Source organism: Panthera uncia, chromosome E3 (assembly GCF_023721935.1).
Source record: "Panthera uncia isolate 11264 chromosome E3, Puncia_PCG_1.0, whole genome shotgun sequence".
Taxonomy (NCBI): Eukaryota; Metazoa; Chordata; class Mammalia; order Carnivora; family Felidae; genus Panthera; species Panthera uncia.
In genome coordinates this window covers 13,819,633-13,844,457 of record NC_064815.1, presented here as the reverse complement: position 1 = coordinate 13,844,457, position 24,825 = coordinate 13,819,633, and the positions used below count along the sequence as shown (strand labels likewise).

Below are 24,825 nucleotides of genomic sequence, written 5' to 3'. Positions count from 1 at the left end.
CCTGTGTATAAAACGCACGTCCAGGCTCCTGGGTCCACAGAGCATGTAAGGCCTCCATTGACCTAACTCCTGCCTATCCCTTCAGAAAAACCCTTCTACCCTCTACCTACTTACTGCTGGGCATTTGGTGCTCTAGGGATGTCCATTGCCAGTATCATCACATTATTTCTTGTCTCTGTACTTTCAATCATGCTGATCCCCTCTGTCATTTCCTTCTTTCTTGGGTTTGGCTGTTTCATCTTTTAAGATCCATCACCTCAAGGAGATTTTCCTTACCCGCGCCCCCCCCCCCCTCCCCGCGCCTTCCTGTCCTGTGTTAAAGAAGCTGTCACTCCTCTGCATCCAGGACAACATCAACATTTTTACTTGAAGCAAATCACCTCATACTATCGTATGTATAGGTGTGTCCTTCTACTGCCACTTTCTCTAGTAAAATGTAAGCTAAGACTGTTCTTATTCACTCTTACACACCTGCTCCTAATAAACGTTACCTTAACGAATGCTGACCTCAAATAAAAACAGGAGGTACTGGCTGCGTATCTCAACCAAATGTAGAGGATATACTTCTGATACAGCTAAAAGTAAAAACTCAGAATCTTCGAACTAACAAGTTCAGCATCTGAGAGCCCTACACCTTTCATTACCAGGCAGTCAACTCCCGGGAGGGCAAAAAATTCCTGATTCAGGATCTGAGAGGAATTAGGATCCTGCCTCCTTACCACCCCGAAGGCTTTTGCTTGACATGTACCGGGAGCTGTTCAACCTAGCAAAATAACCATGAGGTTAGCAATCCGCTATTCTTAGTAATTAAATAGAGAGCGGGCATCATCGTCTGCCTCTAGGAAGGAGCTGGGGACAACTGTACACAGAGACCAAGGATTAAAGCAAGGGACGAGGCGAGAGTCTCAGAGGTAACCCCAGACAAGAAGACTTTTAAATGGAAAACTGAAGGGAAGGTACATGTGCTCAAAGACTCAAATCAAGGGAGTATGTTAGGAAGTGGTGTTCAACCTAGGAGACAGTTGTAAGGTAGGTCTTGAGGCAGTATATTTTAAAAGTGGCAATCTAGACCACAGTAACCATTAACCCCAAAGGACGTCACTGAAGAAGTCTGTCCCCACCCCTCTCTTCTTTCATGCTCTTCACTCTCCCATCCTGGGGGTTAATAAAAATGCATATCAACAACCTTTATGAAAAAAAAAAAAGGATAAAAAATAGCTTTAAACAACGTACCTTTGATTTTTTGTTCAGTGGCCTAAAATAAAAACAAACAAACAAAAAACAATGTAAATATGAAACTGAAAGAAATGGATTGTTATGATAAAATGTTCATATATTACTATTACATAAGACATATACACTTTTATTAAGGAATTTGTCACTCAGATGAACTGCATAGGAAAAGATATGCAAAGAAAGCATGCTTTTCCCACAGATGTGCCCCATTGTCTCTGACACAATGTTTAGTAATAAAAAATTTTGAAATGTTTCTTTTAGATACATAGCAGAGAAGACATCATTGTATGATAGTAAATAAAAAAAAAAGGGACTGCACTGTTCTCATTATTTAGTTTTTAAATGATTTTTATGTAACTGTCACCTTTAACATTTTGTGGATCTACTGAATTTTGCGTATGTTTAAATGGCTTCAAAAATTCTTCTTTCAAATGATAAAAGATGGATTAAGTTTTCTGGAAGAAAAGCTGAGGTTAGGTTAAACATGGTTAACTTTTAAGTATTTCTTAGTGGGAGAAAATATATCAAACATATCTGTCGCTTCTGACACACCCGACAATTCAGTAAGATCATTGTGTTCAGAAGCTGAACTGCCACAAAGCCCGTCTTTCCGTGCCTGCCCCATCGCACACCCTGAGGTCTCCTCATGAGGAGCAAGGGCTTGTGACTCCAACTTCAAGGGCCCCCAAAAGAAAGAAGTGATTACAGACAGAGGCCACAAGCGAAAATCAACTTTTTTATTAAGATCAATTGCATGGGAGTCCTAAAAATAAAAGACACGAGGAGAGGCAGGGAGGTGAGGAAAGACCAAATAATTAGTAGCTGAAGAACCAGGAATTCTTCCAAAATAAAGACAAGGCTTTCCTTAAGTGCCATGGGGCATGATAATTTTGCTTAGTCATATGAAACTACTGTCATTAGAAATATCATTTTTTGAATTAGATCATTATAGAACTAGGTGGTAAAGGACTACATGGCAATTACCCTACTCCTGAAGCCACACTGAACAATCTTCCCCTGGAGAGGCAGAGTCAGTGTGGCCAGTGAGCTACTTTACCAAGCTTTAGAGCACTAATGCTGTGGCAAATAATGGAGGCCCATCTTTTACTCTATATGGATCAAAAATTAAAAAAACAAAAAACAAAAAACAAAAAACCGATGGAAGGACAATGGCAAAAGACCAGTCAACTAGCTTGAACCCTTTATTTCTGGAGACATTGTTTTAAAATTTGATGGTAGAAAAACAGTCGTATTAGAGAGAACTTGGTATATGAATAGTTTATGACAAGTACCGTACCGTGTCAAACAATAAGATACCTAATTTTCTGAAGCCAAAACATTATAGCACAAAAATTATTTTACATCCTAAACTTAAAAAAAAAACAAAAAACCAAAAAACTCTCCTGGTCTCTTCCACAGTTCACTTCCAAAGGAAACTAAGTTACGGAAGCCACGACCACATTACTAAATCCCAAGACGGACAGCCAGCGTTGCTCTTGTAGGCCTTAACATAAAGGATGTGTACTCTCCAACTCCTCCGGAAAAACGACTCCAAGTTGCTTCAGAACAGCCAACCTCATTCAGTATTCTGTCATCTACAGAGAAGGCACCAAGAAGACATCCAAAGGTGTCTGCCCATCAGGACGCTGACTACCACAGTAAAGGGACGGGAATAATAGAACCCAAGAGCACCTAACAGATTAGGAGGCAACTGAACCGACATGTGGTCCAGGGACCTAGCGTATTACTCAGACTATTAAAGAGAATTTCCCAAATGGGATCGGTAATTTTAAGAGTTGTCCGCACTGTTCAAAATGGTAGCCACTGTCCACATGTGGCTGACCCGTGAAATAAAGCTAGTCCAAACCGATGTGTAAAATACCAGATTTCTATTTTTTAGTATTTAAAAAAGGTAAAAATATCTCATTAATAACAGTCATATTTTGGATATATTTGGTTACATAAAATATATTAAAATTAACTTCAACATTTTTTACTTTTACATGACCTTGTAATTTAAACCCTCTGGGCCTCGGTTTCCTAATTCTTGAAATGGGGTGGGGGAGGAGGGCAGGGGAGACTGGACTGCCTACCTTTCAGGGCTATTATGAGGCCTAAGTACAATATAAAAGATTTTTTTTTACAACACTATTCAAATGTGAGGTATCACTGTAGGACAGAATTAAAGGCTTCTGTCAAATCTAGAAGCAAAATTACTTCCATATTGAATATTTTTCCCTTAAAAACACAAAAACAGGAGCACCTGGCTGGCTCAGTTGGTACAGCACAGGAATCTTGATCTCAGGGCTGTGAGTTTGAGTCCCACGTTGGGCGCAGAGCTTACTTCAAAAAACAAACGTGAACTGTGATTCGACAAGCAATTACCTCAACTGCCTCACTTCATAAAGGTATCGGACAGGTGGCAGACACACCACACGCCAGGCTCTCTGTTTCTGTCAGGCTCTGCACCAGTTGTCCCCACCCCTGCATCCCTAAGCAGACTTGAGCGGCTAAGAGCTCAGTGTCTGAAGCCAGACTCTCAATTCTGGGTCCACCACTTAACACTACGTGACCTGGATCAAAATTAATTAGCTTCCGTAAAGCTCCGTTTCCTCATCTATAAGGGCAGAACAAAAACACCTACCCCAGAGCTGTTGTGAGACTAAAAGGATCTAACTCATGAAGAGCTCAGAGGGGAAAAAAGAGCTTAGGACAGCGCCTCGCAGGCAGGAAGCTTTCAGTGGGTATTAGCAGCTGCTGCTGTCTCTGCCCGCCCGTCACCAGCCACACCTGCCGGTGGCAGTGGCTCAATCCTTTCATGCTGGGAAAAGGCCCAACTCAAACACTCCAGGTTCCCAAGTCCCTGTTTATTTTCTCTTAATCATCTACAGTATCTAATACAGTGCCAGGTATTAGAAACTAACATTAGGGGGGCACCTGGCTGGCTCAGTCATTGGAACATGTGACTCTTCGTCTCGGGGTTATGAGTCTGAGCCCCACGTTGGATGTAGGGATTACTTAACCCTTAGGGGCACCTGGGTGGCTCAGATGGTTAAGTGTCCAACTTCAGCTCAGGTCACCATCTCACAATTGGTGAGTTAGATAGAGCCCCATGTCGGGCGCTGATCTGACAGTGTGGAGCCTGCTTTGGATTCTCTCTTCCTGTCTCTGCCCCTCCTCCCCTGTTCTCTCTCTCTCAGAAACAAACGTAAATATAAAATAAAATCTTAAAAAAACAAAAAGGAACCTTAGGAATAAAGAACTGATGCTTGAAATCACCTATTTTAAATGAGATAATCAGGGCTCAGAAAACTTTTCTAGGATTTCTTAGCAAGCAGCACTCAGTCTAGCCTTCAAGGCTAGATGCATACAAAGTGGCTTTTTAAAAATTTTTTTAATGTTTTTATTTATTTTTGAGAGAGAGAGCAAGACAAACTGTGAGCAAGGAAGAGTCAGAGAGAGGGGGAGACACAGAATATGAAGTAGGCTCCAGGCTCTGAGCTGTCAGCACAGAGCCCGACGCAGGGCTCGAACCCGCGAACCGTGAGATCGTGACCTGAGCCACAGTCAGGCGCTCAACCGACTGAGCCACCCAGGCGCCCCCAAAGTGTTTAAAAAAAAAAAAAAATGACTGGAGACCAGCAAGGTGAAACAGGCAGGACTGGAAGAGAACACCTGACCTCCCTGGATGACTGCAGCACTCCAGGCCTGCTTATGTTACTGCCCAGGCTGCTGAGAAAATGTTACTTACACTGCTGAACATGATCCCTAGTCTCAGAACAAAATGGTCTTCAGGAGACATGGCGATTAATACTTAAATCTCCAAAAAAGGGGAATAAAAATTGGAAGTTTTCTACGATGTAAGTCCCGCTTAAATTCAAACTGAGTACATTTAAATCCACAAAGCCTAGAAAAATCCTCACAGCTCTTAACACAGTAACAAAAATACTCAACGGTCTGTGTTCAACAGGCTTTAAAACAATCTCAACAGTAAAAGGTCCCAATTTGTACTGTTGCTTCCCTCCGGCCCCTCAATTCTTAAGTGCTTTCTAGGAACTACAATTACATGCTTAAAGGTTATACCAAATTATCCCTCTATAATTAACCTATTTCTCAACCTCCTTTTCCCTCCTCCCTACATTTCTCTCAAGATTCCTTTTAGAAATTTCTTCTAAAAACAAAACCTGGAGATAAATCCAACCTACTGCTACCACGGTTGCCCCCCCGCCCTCGCCTTTTAATTGCTTGAGCGACTCCATTCTGAGCCTGCCTACTACCCCGTTTAAGCACAGAAACTACATTCCCGTGGAATATCAAATTATTTCCTAAGCCTTAGAATTAAAAGATAAGTAAACAGCCATGATTCTTAGATATGAAATAGAAATATTTTCAAAAAACAAAATTAAAAATAAAGACATCCAGACGTGGACCTTCATTGTGAGAGATGTACTGAGGCTGAAATATAAGAAGCATGTAATCTTTGTGTAACATTTCTTTAAAGAGGAAGTTAAATACTTAAATTTATATTGAAGAAGATAAAATTTTAAAAACTACCATAGTAAAAATATTATGGTGAGCCATGTTGGTGTCTAATAATTTACATAATGAGTTAGGTCACTGGGTTTTTTTTTTGTTTTTTTTTTAAATTTAAAATAGAAAATAACCAGGGCACCTGGGTGGCTCAGTCGGCTAAGCATCCAACTCTTGGTTTCAGCTCAAGACAGGATCTCAGTTTGTGGGTTCAAGCCTTGCATCAGACTCCGCACTGATAGTGCAGAGCCTGCTTCGGATTGTGTGTCTCCCTCTCTCTCTGCCCTTCCTCTGCTCATGCTCTGTCTCTCTCAAAAATGAATAAACATTAAAAAAATTTTTAATTAAGTAAAATTAAAAAAATTTAAAAATAGAAAATAACCTGTGATCAGAATTCCTTAAAAATACTATAGTGACTATTAGGGACTGTTTCTGTATGTATGCATGGCATACAGGCCTGTTAAATGCCTTACAGAGATTATCACAATATATTATTTGCAGCTTTAAAGTTCACCTTTAGGTTCGGAGGCGGGGGGGGGGGGGAGCAAGAAGCATGAAGGATACAGATGCCTGGCTGGCTCAGTCGGAAGAGCCTGTGACTCTGGATCTCAGAGTTCAAGCCCCACATGGGGTGTAAAGATTACCTGAAAATAAAATCTTTAAAAAGTAAAAAGGATAGGGGCACATGGGTGGCGCGGTTGGGGGTCCGACTCTTCACTTAGTTCAGGTCATGATCCCAGGGTGGTGGGATGGAGCCCTGTGTCAGGCTCCACACTCAGTGGAGCCTGCTTGGAATTCTTTCTCTTTCTCTGCCCCCCCCCCCCCCAACGATTCTGTCTCCCCTGCTGGTTCGCTCTCTCTCTCAAAAATATTTTAAAAAAATAAAAATTAAATTAAAAAGATGAAAGATAACACCATGGCACCTAGTTCTGGAAAAGTGCCAGCTGGGGGATTAAGCAGCTTCCCATCCTATTCCTAGTTCTGTTATCCTGACAAAACCATGGTTGGCCACTTAACTCACTTTAATGCTTGGGCTCCTTCTATTTGTAATGAATGGATCAGAACAGATAGTATCTGAAGACTTTTTCAGAAATAAAAACATATAGGTTTTTTTTTTAACATTTGCATAGATTACATAAAACAGGCAGATGGTTTTTACTGTGGTGAGTTTATGTTCCAACATTTATATAAATGGGCCTGCCTACCTGGCTTATGTAGCTGTCTGCCACCTACCTGCATACACCTGCTGGCTCCTTCTACAGACAAAAAGCAAGCTTGAGGAAACCTGTCTGAAAAGTCTTGTGACTCACATTCTTTCACATGGACTGTACATGTGCCAACTTGGGATTCTTCTTTGTTTTGTTTTTTAATAGCTATTTGGTAACAGCCTATAGCAATACCAGCTGTCCTCGCTTCACCGATGTGTGTCATCTGAATTCAGTTATAGGATGGAATTGGAAGAACAGTCTTATTTACAACGGCAGTCTACCCTACTACACTTAACATTTATTAGAGGTATTAAACTTTCTTTAATATTGTGTTAAGTGATTAGTATTACTGTGTCTACAGGACACACAGGGTACCCTACCAATGCTCCCCCACCATTATCGCTAAGCCTCTGTGATGATTCCAGTGGGACATGGTTAGGGGGAGAGACTGGAATGGGTGAGGCAGGGATGGAGTGGAAAAGAATATGAAAAGCTGTCACTTCAGATCTGATGAGAAGCCAAATGGCACAAAGGCCATTATTCATGTATTAAAGACACTGACTTGGTGATTTAGAGATCTAGTCATAAAAGAACCTAAAGATGAACTTCAGCAATTAGAGCCATTATTTGTATTTGTTACAACTTAAATTTTTTTTTACTTACATTGCACATTTCAAAAGCATAATTTTAAAGAAATCATTCCAGTGACCCCCCTGTCTCAAAACTTCCTCAGTGAACAAGGTAAATCCTAAATAAACATGCTTCATTCCATCATACCTTAGGCTTCTTCTCCAGCCATTTCACAGACATACCGACTTACCAGCTAACTTCTGAATTCCTTAGCAGCAGGGATCAACAGGTCCAATGCAACACGCAGACACCTGCCAAACTACCGATCCTACCTAATGTACACCTAAGCATCTTCTTCAACAAGACTCTGATATTTCTTAGTTTTCTTCGTTAAGTAAATGGCCTTCACACCGTGGAACAAGAAGAGTCTCATAAGCCTTCTCCCAACCTCAGACTTGCAGAGGATACAATTCTCTACAATAAATCCTGAGCGAAAGACTGATCGCACTGTAAAGACCAACCTATATCAACAGGCCTCTGACAGAAGCCTAAGGCATCATCAATGCCAAAACTCTGTAATTAGAAACGTGTTTCAAACCCTGTGACCCTTATGGATGCATCCCTCCCAGTCACTCCTGAGAGCAAGCAAAAGCCCAAATGCCTAGGGTCGCCTCTCACCTCTTCACTCTCAGTTCTCCAGTGGTCTGTACTCTACCTCCCGCCCCCTCCAGCACTCACTGGTCACGCTGTAAGCTCATCACTCCAGAAGGAAATTCTCATTCCCCCTTTCTTTCTATTTCCCTGACCTGATTAAGTGCTCCCACGATGCACTCCATCACTCAGTCTGCAACTTAAGAGTCAACCGAAGTTATTCTTCCTTCATATCCCCTTCGGTCCCTCCACCAGCACCCTAGCCTCTAGTTTCCACCTCTTCCAACCAAAGTCCAAGTCCGCTAAGTAAACATTCTCAAACGCATCACCCTGCTAAAATGCCTTCGCTGTTTTCCCCAACACCTAATGGCCAAAACCCAGAGAAGAGTCGGCAGCTACCACCACCCTCTGCAGTCTCATCCTTGGACGTTTCTGCCCTTGGCGTCTCACCCCAGCCAATCAAAACCTGTACTTCTGTAAGGCTGTGGACGCTTACCTCAGAGTTGACTCTGCTTGGAATCCCTTTCTACTCCACTCCTTGCTCACTGGGCTAATTTCTATTCCAAGAAACTGTCCCCATTCCCTGGCCCCATTCCAGGCTGACTGAAGCAGTTCTGTGTGCTTCAACAGCTCCCTACCTACCGCAGATGTATGCGCTGTTTTTCCCTAATAAATAATGCAGAGATAAGTGTGCAGCCGTAACACAGTGCCTGGCACAAAAGAGGTAGAGGTTACAAATTAAAGTCATAATTTTCATTAGAATAGACAGGTGGAACAGTAATTTCAGTGGGTCTTTTGGAACATTTTTAAGGTCCTTGAAAACTTGAGACAGTAGGAGAGGACTGCCCAGCTGTCATCAGGATTCAGTATTAATTTGTAAAAATCTTTATAATCATGGACATAATCTTTTAGTTTTCTGCAATTCTTATTGCTTTAGTTACAGTTTCTGACAATGTACTGGCTAGAGATTATCTACAGTAAATTATGTCCTAGGCTAATTTTAGAGTATCTTAATGTAAATAGCAAATTCTTGAAATCAGCCCAGGTACTAAATAAAAAGTGAAAAGGAAATTGACACTTTATTCCCAATTGTGTGCATTATATGTATTACGTTATTTTGTTTAATTAAATTCTCATTTTACAAAACACAAGGAAACTAAGGCCCAGAGAGGCTAAATGAAGTTTAAGGACACACCGTTCGGTATGCTGTGTGGGAGAGACAGATTTCAATGCAGCCCTCTATGCAGCTACAAATTCCATGCTCTTCTCACGTATAGTAAGGTATAAATATATTATGAAAACCTAGGAAGAGTTAATTGAAAGACAAAAACCTATATAAAGCACTTACCTTTGAAAACACTATCGGCAAGGTTAAAGAACCATGCATTAAATTGTACACACTTGGCAAGTTACTATATATGCATATTCAAAACACTGAATGTTAAAATGAATCTCAACTGAAGTTAAAACATTCAAATGCCTTAAAAAATCCAATAAGAGTAACTTTCTTTTTAAATCTGTTTAGACCACTTAATATAGAGTTTATACATATATATACTACCTTCTTTTGAGCAGCTTCCTTCTTTTTCTTGTCGTCTTTTTTCTTTTTCTTTTCTTCCATCAACTGTTCTTCTTCTTGCACTAAATCCCTGAACCACACAGTTGCAATTAACTTTCCCAAAATGTATTAAGAAATACAAATAAGGTTGCATACAGATTCATTTTCACTCTTATTAGAAGTAAAGACATGGCAAATTATTCTTTTACATTCATGAAATAAAACACAACTTGCAACCTAATCTAACCCCGCAGCTACTATTTAGTACTCTTCCTCAGGTAGCAGAGCTTTTGTCTTCGTGTCATGTCAAGGAAGACAACCTAAAATTAGCAAATTCTACTCTGGGAAACAAGCTACTCCTTCCAATTCTAGAACGTAAACATCATGTGAGCCAGAGTTAACCTTGCTTCCGGCCCCAATTATCAATTAGTAGCCAACAGCAATGCCTGGGACCTCCCCACAACCCTCTCTGCCCAGGTATCTGGGCTATCTTTGGCTTTCCTTGCTCTAAAAAGCTGCATTAACTATTTTTTAAACACAAGTTATTCATAAAAAGATCATGTATTTCAGCTTACAATAATTTCATATCCCATAAACATTCCAAATAACTCTATCAATAAAACACATGGGAATCAATAATGTACTCACTATATAAGTTTATTTCAGTTCTTAAAATCACAAATGCTTAAAGTTGTCTGGGGCGTCTGGGTGGCTCAGTCAGTTAAGCGTCCGACTTTGGCTCAGGTTCTCACAGTTCATGAGTTTGAGCCCGAAATCGGGCTCTGTGCGGACACTCAGAGCCTGGAGCCTGCTTCAGATTCTGTGTCCCTCTTTCTCTGCCCCTCCCCGCTCATGCTCTGTCTCTCTCTCTCAAAAATGAATAAACATTAAAAAAAATAAAAAATAAAAATAAGAAAACCAAATGCTCAAAGTTGTCAACAGAACCCCTGGTTCATAATTTCAAAAACGATAGACAGATTAGGGAAATGGGTCTGCCTCTTTCTTTCCACTCCGCCTTACTGAAATGATAGGAAGAAAAAGTAATAAATCTATCCAGAGCTGATACATAAACAAGAGCAGAGAAAGCTACAACCCAGGAATAAACACAAGAAACGTCATGAATGGATGAATGTGCCAAACCTTGGTGGAGCTCTAGAGAGGCTCCAACAGAGCTAGGAGAGCAGGAATAGGCACAGAGGAAAAAAAGACTGCCTAAGGAATAGAAAAGCCATAACCATTCCACTCCTCCTTTTCCACTTTCCATCCCCATGACTACATGGCCACCGGCAGCAGCTGCACTTGAATCTAAAACCAAAGAAACAAAACCTTGGCAGGAGGCAGGGAGGACTCCTTCAAGGGGTTTGGGACCCCAGATCAAAGTCTTCTTTATTGGAAACTACTCTCCATCACACCAGTAAATCCTGGCAATCAACACCCTTTTCAGATAGACTCAGTATCCATCCTTCCGTTCGAGGTGGGAGCCTCTGGGTAATGAGGAAAGTTGGAGGAAAAGTTAGAGGACACTCACTCTAGTTAACCCATATTAATCCCCCTGGATTCTAGAACCTAAACCTTCATCCATAATATCAACAGGCGACCAAAAATCAGATACTTGAAGAAAATCACACAAAAAGAAAGTACCTAACTCTGCCCTGAGGAAGCTTCCCAGAGGGGACATTATAAATATCAGGCAGACAAGACAAGGTTCAAGGAACATGAGCTGGACATGGGGAACTGCAAATAATTGATCAAGGCTGAAATGCATATGACAGTGGGGATGCAGAAGATAAGATGAGAAAGACCAGCAAATACCTAAGAAACTGGAAAAGGGCTGCAGGTGTAGTGCAGTGAGATCACACAAAACTTAAGCTGGCTTTGTGGATGGAAGAAACAGAGAGGAGCTGCAGGTAGACAGTGAAAAACAAAATGAGGACATTACGTATGACAGATGGTAATTTAGTGAAGTTGCGTACATGACCGATAAAATCAGTTAGAAGCTGGAAGAAGAGTGTAACGGTTGCTGTAATCTGTTGTCGTTTTGTTCCAAGTAGAACTGTCGTGTGGCTGATGGAGTAGCGCAACAGGGTCATGCCAACTACAACCATGACTCACTCTTTCGCCTCTTCCGTGTCTGGGAGGCAAGTAGAGTGCGCAAGCTCTCTGTAACCCTGGGGAAGTCGGGGATCGAGACAGCCACAGCACAGGAGAAAGTAAAATCAGCAAACAAATTAAGTTACATCACCGTCATGTTACCCATTAAGACCAGATTATTACCTCTAACTACTGAACATTCTTCAGCCTCAGTGTCTTCATTAAAATTGGAGATTAGTTTCTGCAGACATCTACTTCATAACATTTTGTAAGGATTTAATGAGGAGTGCTTACTTAACATGGTGCCTCTAGCAAGCACTCAAATGCCTAGTTAGAAGCTCCTCTCACCAATTCTCAGCGGCACCACGACTGTATTTACTTTTGTCAAGAGTCTACGGACACTTCTTGTGCAGAAACATCAGGAACCCCCAGCGTCTGCTCTCCGTGTCCTCCTGTAAGTATTACAGAGCAGATGCTTTCCACCCTTGTCCTAGGTCAGTATTATTCTACTCTACGGCATGCTCCTTTGCTATTTATCCGGAGTTTTGTCCCTCTTCTCAAATTTCATTTTGGAGGCTTTCTGATGAGGTTAGCAGGTGTGTTTCTGGCCCCAAATGGTGGCATTCGTACTTACAAGATGCAGCACGTTAGCTCTTGGGAGGTATTACAGTATCAGCTGCTACTCTAAGCACAGGGGAAAGTTCTGTTCTTCAGCACGGTCACCACAGCCAACTGACCACACTTGACCCACGCCTCCTCCTTCAGAAAGCCACGTGAAAAAATATAGAAATATCCTACCTGTGCCCAAACACTTTGGCTTTCAGGATTTAAATGCGAGCAGAGATTTATTTAAGACATCTATCATTTTACAGATCTATCAAAAGGAGGAAGGGGTGATGGATCTGATTGATCTACGTGGTCCATCATACTTGACACATGCTCCACAAAGAAAACATTCCAATCAGTAATCATTCATTCCTTGCAGGCTAGTCGCAGGACACCCAAATCTGCAAGCTCTGGATCTAGGAATGAGAACAAACCTCGGAGTGACTAAAATGTCCATGACTCTGCTGGGCACTTTATGCATATTTTCCCATTTATAGTTACCACTTGTTAAAAAATGATAAAGATGTAGCCTTTTATAAATGAAGAGACTGAAGCTCAGAAAGAAATGAATGGTCCAAGGTCATACAGCTAGTGCAGGGTAGAGTCAAGATTCAAATCAAGGCTCTCAAAGTCCTGGTCTTTCCTCTCCAGCAAGAAACCTCCCAAAGTAAAATGCTAGTGCCTTTCAGGAGCCACAGAGAAGAAATCCTTTGGCTTTAGACAGGTTCCGTGATAGACCTTCTTACTTACAGCGTATCTTTTCCCCAGACTGTGTGCCTCCACAATCCTTTCCTCATTTCCTTCCACGTTTTACAAGAACACTTCCATGGCTATGTCATCAGGAGCAAGAACGGCAAAAAAATCAAAGACAAAGACTGCACAGCCACTGGTCTGAACAAGAGGGGACTGGGCACTGGTGATCTTTAACAGAGCGATGACGGCATTTGTTTCGTGAATGTTTGTGGGAGGGTGATGTGGGAGACACAACTAGATACAACTAGTGAACGGCTGTAAGGCCCACATCAGAGGAGTTCAATAGCTGAGAGAAGTAGGAAGGTAGCTAGAAGGCTACCAGAAATTAGCAAAAACGTCTGTCCTTTAGAAAAAACTCATGACGGAAAATGCCAGGAGCACGACAGAATACGCAGGACACTATCATTCGTGTAAAAAGCAAGAGAGAGGATACGTGCTCTCATTCCCCTGTATGTGTACGAAATGATTCTGAAAGAACACCTAAGAAACAAACAGTGGCTGTGGGGAGGAGGAGGGAGGACCTGGGCTGATGGGGGATGGGAGGAAGGCTCTCACTACAAACCTTTTCATAGTATTTTAATTTTTGAGCCATGTGTGAATGATAAGCGTTAAAAAATTAAACATTAACAATTTTTTTCAAGCATTAATATTAAATGAGTACATTTTGATCTTCACAAAGTAAAAGGCTGTTCTAGGTTTCTGGTTTGCCAAGAGATTTGGTCATGTGTGCATGCTAGATTTTGTTAGGTTTCTTTCCTGTATCTATTGAAACACTTATATGATTTTTGTCTTTTTTATTTTTTTCAGATTTTTATTTAAATCCTACTTAGTTAACATATAGTATAATATTGGTTTCAGGGGCAGAATTTAATGATTTGATTTTTGTCTTCTGCTGGCAGGTACAATTAATTGTATTGATGAATTTTCCAGTAGTGAACCAAGCCTGCATGTGCCAGTATAAGAATTCAGCTCAGGCCATGATCTCATGGTTCTTGAGTTCGAGCCCCGCGTCAGACTCTGTGCTGACATCTCAGAGCCTGGAGCCTGTTTTGGATTGTGTCTCCCTCTCTCTCTGCCCCTCCCCACGTTTGTACACACTCTCTCTCTCAAAAATAAAATAAACAATAAAAAAAAGATGAAAACTATAACGTTATATCTTTTTTTCTTTTACTAATTTTATTGGCAAAAATGTTCAAGAGTAATATCTGGTTCTGGCAAGAGTGAGAGTTAAAAGGTTCTCTCTTCTATTGCTGGTGGAAAACTACTGGAAAGTACTGTGGTGTTTTAACAACTGAAGTTATATACATTCCAGACAGCCAACCCATTCAGTAGAATGTATCTGATGATAATAAACCCACAGTATGCAAGGCCATATGCATATCAAAGTTCACTGAGAGGTTCACAACGGAAACTGAATGTCTATCAACAAAGAAATGGCTATCCTCTCGGTTAGCATAGCACATTGTATTGAAAAGGAGTTGCTCTGTTTGTTTACTGACTTGAAGGAATGGTCCTTCTTAAATTTTATTTTGTAAGATTTAATTATTTTAAGTAATCCCTACACCCACCGTGGGGCTCAAAACCACCAATCCCAAGATCAAGCGTTGCACACTCCACCAAGTGAGCATGCCAACCGCCCTAGGAATGTTAGTGTGTGTGTGTGTGTGTGTGTGTTTGTGTGTGTGTGTAGACATATAAATATATAAAGCAAGTTGCAAAAATGTGAACAATGTTATCCCATACTTTTTTCAAGCTGTTTATATGTGCTTGAACAACTTTATAGGAATTTAGAGAAAGTCACGAGGAAATATCCTCCTGAACTAGGAACATCAGAGTAACCTCACAACTGGACCAAGTATCTAAGGAAATTATTAAGTTTTTTAAAAAGTGTATCCCAGGGGTTCCTGGCTGGCTCAGTTGAAAGAGCATGCAACTCGATCTTGGGGTCGTGAGTTCAAGTTCCACACTGGTACAGAGATTATTTAACTAAATAAATAAACAGACTTTTAAAAAAGCATATCTCAATTTGAAATGTTACATTACAGGTACGTTACTTTTACAAATTAGTACCAAAGAAATGTTTAAAACTCCATAATGTCCAGGATTTGCTTTCACTACTCCAAGCCCCACCCCATCCCCCCAAAAAAGGACAAGAGAAAAGTGCAACATGATTGGCACGTTGGCAACTGCTGAAACTGAGTAATGGGTGCCCGTAGCTTCTTTGTTCTGTTCTTATCTGTGTATGTTTGAAATTTTCCATAATAAAAGACAAAAACAAGTTACAAGCCTCCACATGAATGATTAAAGGCAAGGCAATATGGAGGGAGATTAGAGACAGAGGAAGGAGCAAAAGTGTAAGAACAGGAGTCGTGGGAGCAGAAAGAGAATGGGTAAGGCGAGTGCCCATGATGGCAAGCAGGACACAGCCAGGATCAAGAATGCCCTTCCTCGTCCTGCTCTTCCTGATGCTTGATGGTCCGTTTTTCCTACATCCCCAACATGAACATCACCAAAAGTAATCACTTCCAAAGGATACTCTTGTAAACTGCTGTGGGGAGTATGGACTAATAGAGCCCACAGGTGAACAATTTATAAGTATCTAATATCAAATTTTCAAATGTCACTATGTTATGACCCATAGATTCCAATCTAAGCCCATAAAAAAGAAACTGTACAAAAACAGATACTGCAAAATAGCCTAAAACCCCATCAACAGAGAAAAGTTAAACACACCATAATGTACTCTTACCGTGGAATCCTACCCAGTAGTTTAAGAAACGAAAGGGGGTTGTAGACTTCTACAGTGTGCAGGAAAGAGTTGACACAGCAGGTCTGAGACGGTGATCCTTAGAAAGGCTGGCCCTCGGATGGTGTCAAGGAACCTGGGTTTCAGAGAGGTTCCCACCATTCCCTAACTGATAATGGTAAACTGTACAAGCCATACAGATCATGCTGAAAAGGCACAGTTGTGCTTTCCTTTTGGGAATCTGGAATTTTGGTACATGTTGGCAGACAGCACCTCTGTCACCAACCCCTAACAGGAACCTTGGGCACTGAATTTCTAAGGAGCTTTCCTGGAAGACATCTGACACATGTTGTCACAATTTGGTGCTAGAAAATGAAGCATGCCCTGTGTGACACGACAGGGAGAGAGCTCTTGGAACTTGCACCTAGTTTCCTCTGGATTTTGCCCAGTGTGCCTTTTCTCTTTGCTGATAGTTTTGCTGTAATAAATCACAGCCACGAGTACCACTAGATGCCGGATCCCAGGGAATCATCAAACCTGAAGGTGGTCTTGGGGACCACCTGACAAACATGGCTTTACAGAGAAAGGTCCCTAAGACACATTGCCGAGTCAAAAGAAGGTCAACATTCAGATCACTAAATCATTTGTTGGAAAAACAAAAAGAAAATCCCACTAAAAGGCACACATTTTCCACAGTACAGTAGGGAAGCAGAGGGGAGCAGACCCTCAAGGTACCCAGTTGACTCTGCACCCAAAATTATTTAGTGACAGCCTATACAATGATTAATCACTATACCAATAAAAATGTCCTATAAGCCAAGCAGTCTCTGCGCACTAGGAGAACCTAAGCATAAAACATGACTTTATTTTTTTTAAATCAATTTATTTATTTTTGAGGGGTGGGGGAGAGGCAGAGAGAAGGAGAGAGAGAATCCCAAGCAGGCTCTGCCCTGCGCACGGCCTGATGAGGCTGTAAGCAAGTTTAGGAAAATAAGACATGCATACGAGCTGTTACAGCTATGGAAAGCTTCAAGAAGGTGATCTTAAAGGATCCTGAAGAGTTTTCTACAGACAGAGAGGTGGGCCTTTCAGGCAAGGGAGGACAGAAAGGCACAGACACGGCAAAGCATAGAGATTTGTTAGCATCGTGATTTCAGGGACCAGTACTCAGAGGAAATTTCAGAAAAAAGGAGGAAAAGTTAGATAAAAGTAGGAAATAAATTGCTAAATAGGGTGACAAGCCTCTTGCAATACTTAGAGTAAATATGCAATGTCCTGAGCCACAGCAGTGGACCGGAAATGAAAAGCAAAGATCACCACACCAAGGTAACCATAAGACGCTGGAATAGTTGATGGTATTAATAAGAATGACGAGAAGCATGTTAATGATGATACCTCCAGATTTTAGAGAGCAAACATTTAAAAGTGGAGGTTCTGGTGTTGAGATGGTAATTCTATAACGGGACAAGAGGTTATATCTTGCTTCAGAGAATAGAAGACTGAGGGGGGGAGGCAGCTTTCCACAGGGCCTAACTAGCCTGCCAGTCAGCAACCTACCATAAGCCAGCTCATCAGCACACAGAAGCCAGCTGTATGTGACAAGCTGGTTATGAAAACATATTTCACATCTCCTGCCAAAAATGCTGTTCTCCTACTTTTCCCCTTACTGTCTATTCTATTTTCTCCCAGCCTTCCTGCTTCCCCTTTTTCTATCTGCTTGCCAACCCTCCCTTTTCTTTTCTCCTCCTCGTCCTCCTACACGTAAATTAATCACCAAAGCCAGTCTAGCACTACACAGTACAAAGTCACTAGTAACCTTCAAAACAATAATTTCACCACATAGTAGAGATGGAAACCCAAATGCAGCAAAAATAGGTAAGAATGAAATCAGGGGTTTGGACAAGTTTTTCAAAAACTTTGGCAGTGATATAAAGAGAACACAATAAAAATGAAGTTTTTTGGATTGTTTTTAAAATAAGAAGACTAGGGGCGCCTGGATGGCTCAGTCAGTTGAGCATCTGACTCCTGATTTCGACTCAGATCATGATCTCACAGTTCAGTTTGTGAGATTGAGCTCCATATGATGGCTCAAACCCGTGTCCGTGCTGTCAGTGTGGAGCCTACTTGGGATTCTTTCTCTCTGCCCCTTCTCCCTTGCTCTCTCTCAAAATAAATAAACATATAAAATAAAATAAAGACTAGAACTTATTTGCAGATAAAAGGGGCTAGGGAATATAAGTATCAGAGAAAGTGACAGCAGATGGGGTGACACAAGAGAGCCTAGTTTAGAGTCACAGGCAGTTTAATAGCCACACATACTGAAGGAGTGCAATAAAAGTGATACATCCATATAATGAAATACTACGCAGCTATAAAACAGGTAAGATCCCCATGTTCTGGTATGAAAGATTCTGGAAGGTATTCAGTTAGTTGGGAAAAAAAAAAAAACAAAACTGTAAGATTCAGTATACTATGTTTTGTGTTAATAGGAAGAGATAAAAATACATATCCCCTTGTGTTTTATTTGCGTAAGGAAATTCTGGAAGCACACACAAACTAATAAAAAAATATCAGGATGGTAATAATGTATATTTCTAGATACTATCTGATTTTGAACCATAGAGCACAGACAGCTTAGCTTTAGAGGCACAGGTGGCAGTGAAGAGTCTGCGTATCTTCTGGTTAAGAATTACAGGAAGGGGAGCCTGGGTGGCTCAGTTGGTCAAGTGTCTGACTCTTCATTTTGGCTCAGGTCATGATCTCATGGTTCGTGGGTTTGAGCGCATCATGCTGACAGCATGGAGCCTGTGTGGGTTTCTCTCTCTTCCTCTCTCTCTGCCCCTCCCTGGCACTCTCTTGTGTGTGCATTTGAGTGCTCGCTCTCTCTCAAAATAAGTAACTTAACAACAAAAAAAAGAATGAAGGGAAAATAAGACAGAGATAGCGATGCATTATCCAGATGATACCGAGTCTGGATCTCTTCAAAAAGTAAGAGGGTAAGCCTGAAGGGGGCTTCCCCTGGCCTCATAATCTGAGCACCAAATAATTCAAGTCAAGGATTACAATCCACCAAAGAAAATAAGAATCTGGGAGATCTTAATGATATTAATAAATGCGCGGATGGATAAATGCACAGGGTAAAGGGAAAGATCTTACAGCAGAATGTCAACAAATACGGAAAGAATAATGGCCTTGGAAAGTCACTATTTGGCAATCCATTGACTGAGGCAAGAATCCTGGTGAGAAACAAGATGTTTTACATAGTTTCAAAGTTCTCCCAAGAATATAATTATTAATTACAAAAGGAAAAATCCTAACTTTACAATTACAAACCTGACATACACCACCTTAACCAAGTAACTGAAGTTACCGTCACCAGTAACGGCATAGATGAACATCATCGGCCTCCTGACACAATGCACCAGGCAAAACACAACACTGCTTCTGTGCTATTCCTGCCCAAAATGCATAACCTGGGACACCTGGGTGGCTCAGTCAGTTGGGCCTCCAACTCTTGGTTTAGGCTTGGGTCATGTCATAGTCCTGGAGTCATGGGATCGAGCCCTGCATGGAGCTGGGTGTCGAGCGTGCTTGGGATTCTCCCTCTGTCTCCCCCTCTCTACTCCTCTCCCTTACTCCCATGCACTCTCTCTCCCTGTCTCTCTAAAATAAAAAAAAAAAAATTAGAAAAAAACTTTTTAATGTTTATTTATTTTTGAGACAATGTGAGAGACAGAGTGCAAGCAGCGGAGGGGCAGACAGAGGGAGACACAGAATCCGAAGCGGGCTCCAGGCTCTGAGCTATCACCCCAGAGCCCGACACAGGGCTTGAACTCACGAACCGTGAGATCATGACCTGAGCCGAAGTCAGACACTTAACCGACTGAGCCACTCAGGTGCCCCGAAAAAAAAAAAAAAAAAAACCTAACTAACAGGACACAACACACAAATATGGATGAGGGACATCCTACCAAATAACTAGCCTGTACTCTTTAAAAAATTTCAAGGTCTTAAAAAACAAAGACTGAGAAACTTCCAGAATGCCGGTGACTAATTGAACATGAAAACTAAATGCAAACTGTGTTCCTGGGCTGAATCTCCAATGAGAACAGTTTTGTTTTGTTTTTTATTTGCTCTAAAAGGCATTATTGAGACAACTGGCAAAATCTGAGTAAGGTCTATAGCTTTACTCTTAAGACCTGCACCAATATTACTTCCCCAATTTTGATAATGGTACTATACAGTTATTAAGAAATGTCGTTGATTTTAGGAAATAACTACATAAAAGTTTTTGGGGCTAAAGAGGCAACATGCTTCCAAGTCACTCTAAAAGGGTTCAGAAAAAAAGCAGTATAGATGTAAAAAGAGAAAATGATAAAACAAATGTGGTTAAATGTTAGCATTTGAGGAATACAGGTGAAGGATACTCAAGAATTCTTTGATCTATTCTTGTAAAATTTCTCTAAATCTGAAATTATTTTAAAATTAAAAGCTCAGGGGTACCTGGGTGGCTCAGTTGGTCAAGCATCCAACTCTTGATTCTAAGGTTATGGGATCGAACCTCACGGTGGGCTCCACGCTGAGTGTGGAGTCTGCTTGGGATTCTGCCCTCGCCGCCCACGCTCCCTCTAAACATATAAACTTTTTTTTTTTTAAGCCCTCAAAATAAAAAGCTCAGGTTGAGGACAGTCGGTGAAATTAGAAACAGGAGAACAGACACCCCACCACAATGACAGAAGCACCCTATAGTCTACAAGTGCTCTGAGAGATTATCTATTTGAACCTGCAATTCTGACACACAGAACTGATGCTCTTCCCATTTGAAACTTAAAGAAACCAATGATCAGAAAGTCTAAGTGACTTGTATGGTATATGGTAGTCGGGTAAGGCTGACCCAAAACCTGGTTTGCTAAACTACTCTCCTAAACTCTACTCTTCTGAGGCTTAATTACTAGTTCCTTCAGGATTCTTTCCAACTCACACAAACCTCACTCTTGACCTCTAATTAAACGATGCTCATTTTCTAATTGTTTCAGATGTTAATCTCACTCTTCCAAATAGGACTACTTGCTGCTCTGAAGGCAAAAACCAGTTCTACTTGTACTGTGCTCCCCAGCACTGGGCACTGCAATTAAACTCCTGCTTCCTTGCTTTTTACTAACACTCTAAGCCGATCCCCACCACCAAATATGTGTTCTTTCCACTCTTCTACCCACATTCTACATAAGGACGATCCTACTTAAGCGCTTCAATCTCCAATATCTACTTGTGTAAGCAACTTGTTTCTTTTCTCTCAAACCTCCATCTCCCCCTTTATGAGAAGTCTCAAATTATACCTCCTCCCAAGGGTTGTTGTGAAGGTTAAATTAGGTAATGCAGAGAAAGTGCTTAATGGACACACATAATAAGTGTACACTCCTCATTAGCTACAAGACTGAGATCCAAAATCCTGTACTAAATAAGGCTAAGGTTAGGACACAAGGAAGGGTGCAAACTGAAGAAGGGAGAACATACGGCAGAAAACAGACCTGATGCACCTCTCTGAATGGCTCTCATCAAGAAGACAAAAGATAACAAGCATTGGTGAGAACAGGCAGAAGAGGGAACCCTTTTGTGCACTGCTGGGAATGTAAACTGGTGAACCCACTATGGAAAACAGTTTGGAAGCTCCTCAAAAAATTAAAAATACAGGGGCGCCTGGGTGGCTCAGTTGGTTAAGCGTCTGACTCTTGATTTGGGCTCAAGTTATGATCTCATGGTTCATGAGCTCAGGCCCCACATCTGCGTCTGTGCCTGACAGTGTGGAGCCTGCATGGGATTCTCTCTCTGTTCTTCCCCCACTTGTGCTCTCTCTCTCAAAATAAATAAACTTACAAAAAAAATTAAAAATACAACTACCGATGACCCAGTGATCCCACTTCTGGGTATATTTCCAAAGGAAATATAAACAAGATATCAAAAAGATACCTGCACTCCCATGTTTACTGCAGCATGATTCACAATAGCCAAGATATGGAAACAACCTAAGTGTCCATCAGTGAATGATGGCGATGTGGGATGTGTGTGGGTGTGTACACAACGGAATACTATTCAGCCGAAAGAAAGAAGGAAATTCTGCCATTGGCAATAACTAGATGGGCCTTAGGGCATTGTGCTAAGTGAAAGAAGTCAACAGAGAAAGACAAACACTATAGATATCACTTTGATGTGGAATCTAAAAAAAGCTGAACTTCTAGAAACAAAGCAGAACGGTGGTTACCAGGAGCCAGGGAATGGGGGGGTTGGGGAGAAGTCGTTAAAATATACAAACCCGCAATTAGAACAGGAGTAAATTCTGGAAATCTGATGAACAGAAGAGTGATTATAGCCAACAATACTGTAGTATACGCTTCAAAGTTGCTAAAAGACTAGATCTCAAATGTTCGCACAAAGAAGGAATGCTAATTATGTGACATGATTAGAGGTGTTAGCTAACACTATGGTGGTAATCACACTGCAATATATAAACATTGTATCAGCACACTGTACACATTCGACTTACACAAAGTTAGGTTTCAGTATCTTAAAAACAAACAACAGCACACAAGGGCAATGCGCTAACCACTGGTGGGGTGGGGATGAAATTATTTCAATTGTCAATCCTGCCTTTATAAAGATGGAAAAAAATTAAAAAGACAAAATGAAAACAGAACCGAATACATAAAAACAATTATTACAGCACAATGAAAAATGAGGTAGATGCCAGAACAACAATTCAAGACCCTAGATTCCAAACCAGACCAAAGTACCAGGTACCAAAAGAAGACAAAGATATCAAAACTACAGACCAATAACACTTATGAATACAGACACAAGTCGTCAACAGAAGACTAATAAACCCAATCCAGCAACGTATAAAAAGTACTAATCACAGTGCCCAAGTGGGATTTGTCCCTGGAATGCAAGGTTGGTTTAGCATATGAAAATCGATGTAATACAACAGTGTAATAGAACAATGAGCAAAAACGACATGGTGATCTCACTAGACACAGAAAAAGCATTTGACAAAATCCATCCTTTCATGACAAGTTAAAACACTCAAACTAGAAATAGAGGGAAACTTCCTTAATCTGATAAAGGCCATCTACAAAAAGCTGCCAGCTCATAACATACATAATGGTCAGGACTGAATGCTTTTCCTCCAAGATGAGAAACGAGACAGAAGTCCACTCTTGCCAACTTCTATTCAACACTGTACTGTAGATTCTATTCAGAAAAATTGGGCAGGAAAAGTAAATAAAAAGCACCGAGACTGGAAAGGAAGTTATAAAACCATCTCTATTCACTGATACGATGTTATATATAGAGTGAGAGTCCTAAATACACACACACACACACACACACACACACACACACACACACACACCCCAACTAGTAGGAATAATAAACAAGTTCAGCACAGCTGCAGGGTACAGGATCAACATACAAAAATCAATTGACTGATGTGCTATGACATGGATGAACCTTGAAAACGTTATGCTAAGAGAAGTAAGTCAACCACAGAAGGAAAAACATATGATTCCACTCATATGAGGCACCTGGAACAGTGAAATTCAGAGACAGCAAGTAGAATAGTGGTTGCCGGCAGTTGAGGGTATGGGAGAATGGGGAGTTATTGTTTAATAGGTACAGAGTTTCAATTTTGCAAGATGAGAAGGGCAGTGGAGACGGCTGGTGGTGACTGGCTGCACAACATGGTGAATGTAATGCACTTGATGTCACTAAATGGTACACTCAGATTTGGTTAAGACGGTAAACTGGACATATCGAATTTTAAAACTTTTGTGCTTCAAGGGACATCAAAAAAAAAGGCAACCCACAGAATGGGAGAAAATATTTACAAACTGTGTATCTAACACAAGACTTGTATCTAGAATATATAAAGAACCCTTATGGGGTGCCTGGCTGGCTCAGTAGAGGCTGCAACTCTGGATCTCCAGGCTGTGTAAGTTCAACACCCACCTTGGGTCTTTAAGAGATTACTTAAAAATCAAATCTTGGGGCGCCTGGATGGCTCAGTCGGTTGGGCAGCCGACTTCGGCTCAGGTCATGATCTCACAGTCCGCGAATTCGAGCCCCGCATCAGGCTCTGTGCTGACAGCTCAGAGCCTGGAGCCTGCTTCAGATTCTGTGTCTCCCTCTCTCTCTGACCCTCCCTCGTTCATGCTCTGTCTCTCTCTGTCTCAAAAATAAACAAACATTAAAAAAAATTTTTTTTAATAAAAAAATAAAAAATAAATCAAATCTTACCAAAAAAATTTTAAAAAAGACCCCTTATAGCTCAACAAAAAAGAACCAAATTTTATTTTATTTTTTTAAATTTATTTTTTTAATGTTTATTTATTTCTGAGACAGAGCACGAGTGGGGGAGGGGCAGACAGCGAGGGAGACACAGAACCCAAAGCAGGCTCCAGGCTCCGAGCTGTCAGCACAGAGCCCGACGTGGGGCTCGAACTCACCAACTGTGAGATCATGACCTGAGCTGAAGTTGGACGCTCAACCGACTGAGCCACCCAGGCGCCCCAAGAACCAAATTTTAAAATGGACACAGGATTTGAATAGAGATTTCCCCAAATCAGATACACAAATGGCCAATAAGCACACAAAGATGCTCACATTATTAGTTATTAACGAAATGCAAATAAAAAAATCAAAACCACAATGAGATACCACTTCATACCAAGATGACAACAATAAAAAAGAATAAGAAGTGTTGGTGAAGATGTTGAGACACTGGAATCGTCATACAGAGCTGGTGCAGATGCTTTGAAGACAGTCTGGCAGCTCCTCAGAAAGTCAAACACAGAATTCCCATCTGCCACAGCATTGCCACTTCT

General features: G+C 41.1%; 1 protein-coding gene and 1 non-coding gene across 11 annotated transcripts in view; both read right to left on the bottom strand.

Annotated features, from left to right (window-relative positions):
• TNRC6A (trinucleotide repeat containing adaptor 6A) overlaps window positions 1-24,825 on the bottom strand; it is a 98,512-nt gene that overhangs the window by 65,090 nt on the left and 8,597 nt on the right. For 9 of the 10 annotated variants that reach the window (XR_007459514.1, XM_049638444.1, XM_049638445.1 and 6 more), the window contains 2 exons: window positions 9,757-9,844; window positions 1,234-1,255 (listed from right to left, as the gene is read on the bottom strand). Coding sequence is in view for 9 of the 10 variants with exons in the window: in XM_049638444.1 (XP_049494401.1) it covers window positions 1,234-1,255; window positions 9,757-9,844 (110 nt within the window). In the remaining variant the exon portion in view is untranslated. Of the gene's footprint in view, window positions 1-1,233; window positions 1,256-9,756; window positions 9,845-11,079; window positions 24,037-24,825 lie in introns of those variants that run through there. The other variant, XM_049638447.1, reaches the window with a different exon arrangement.
• TRNAH-GUG (transfer RNA histidin (anticodon GUG)) lies at window positions 4,750-4,834 on the bottom strand. The gene has a single exon. It is a non-coding gene; the product is annotated as a tRNA-His (tRNA).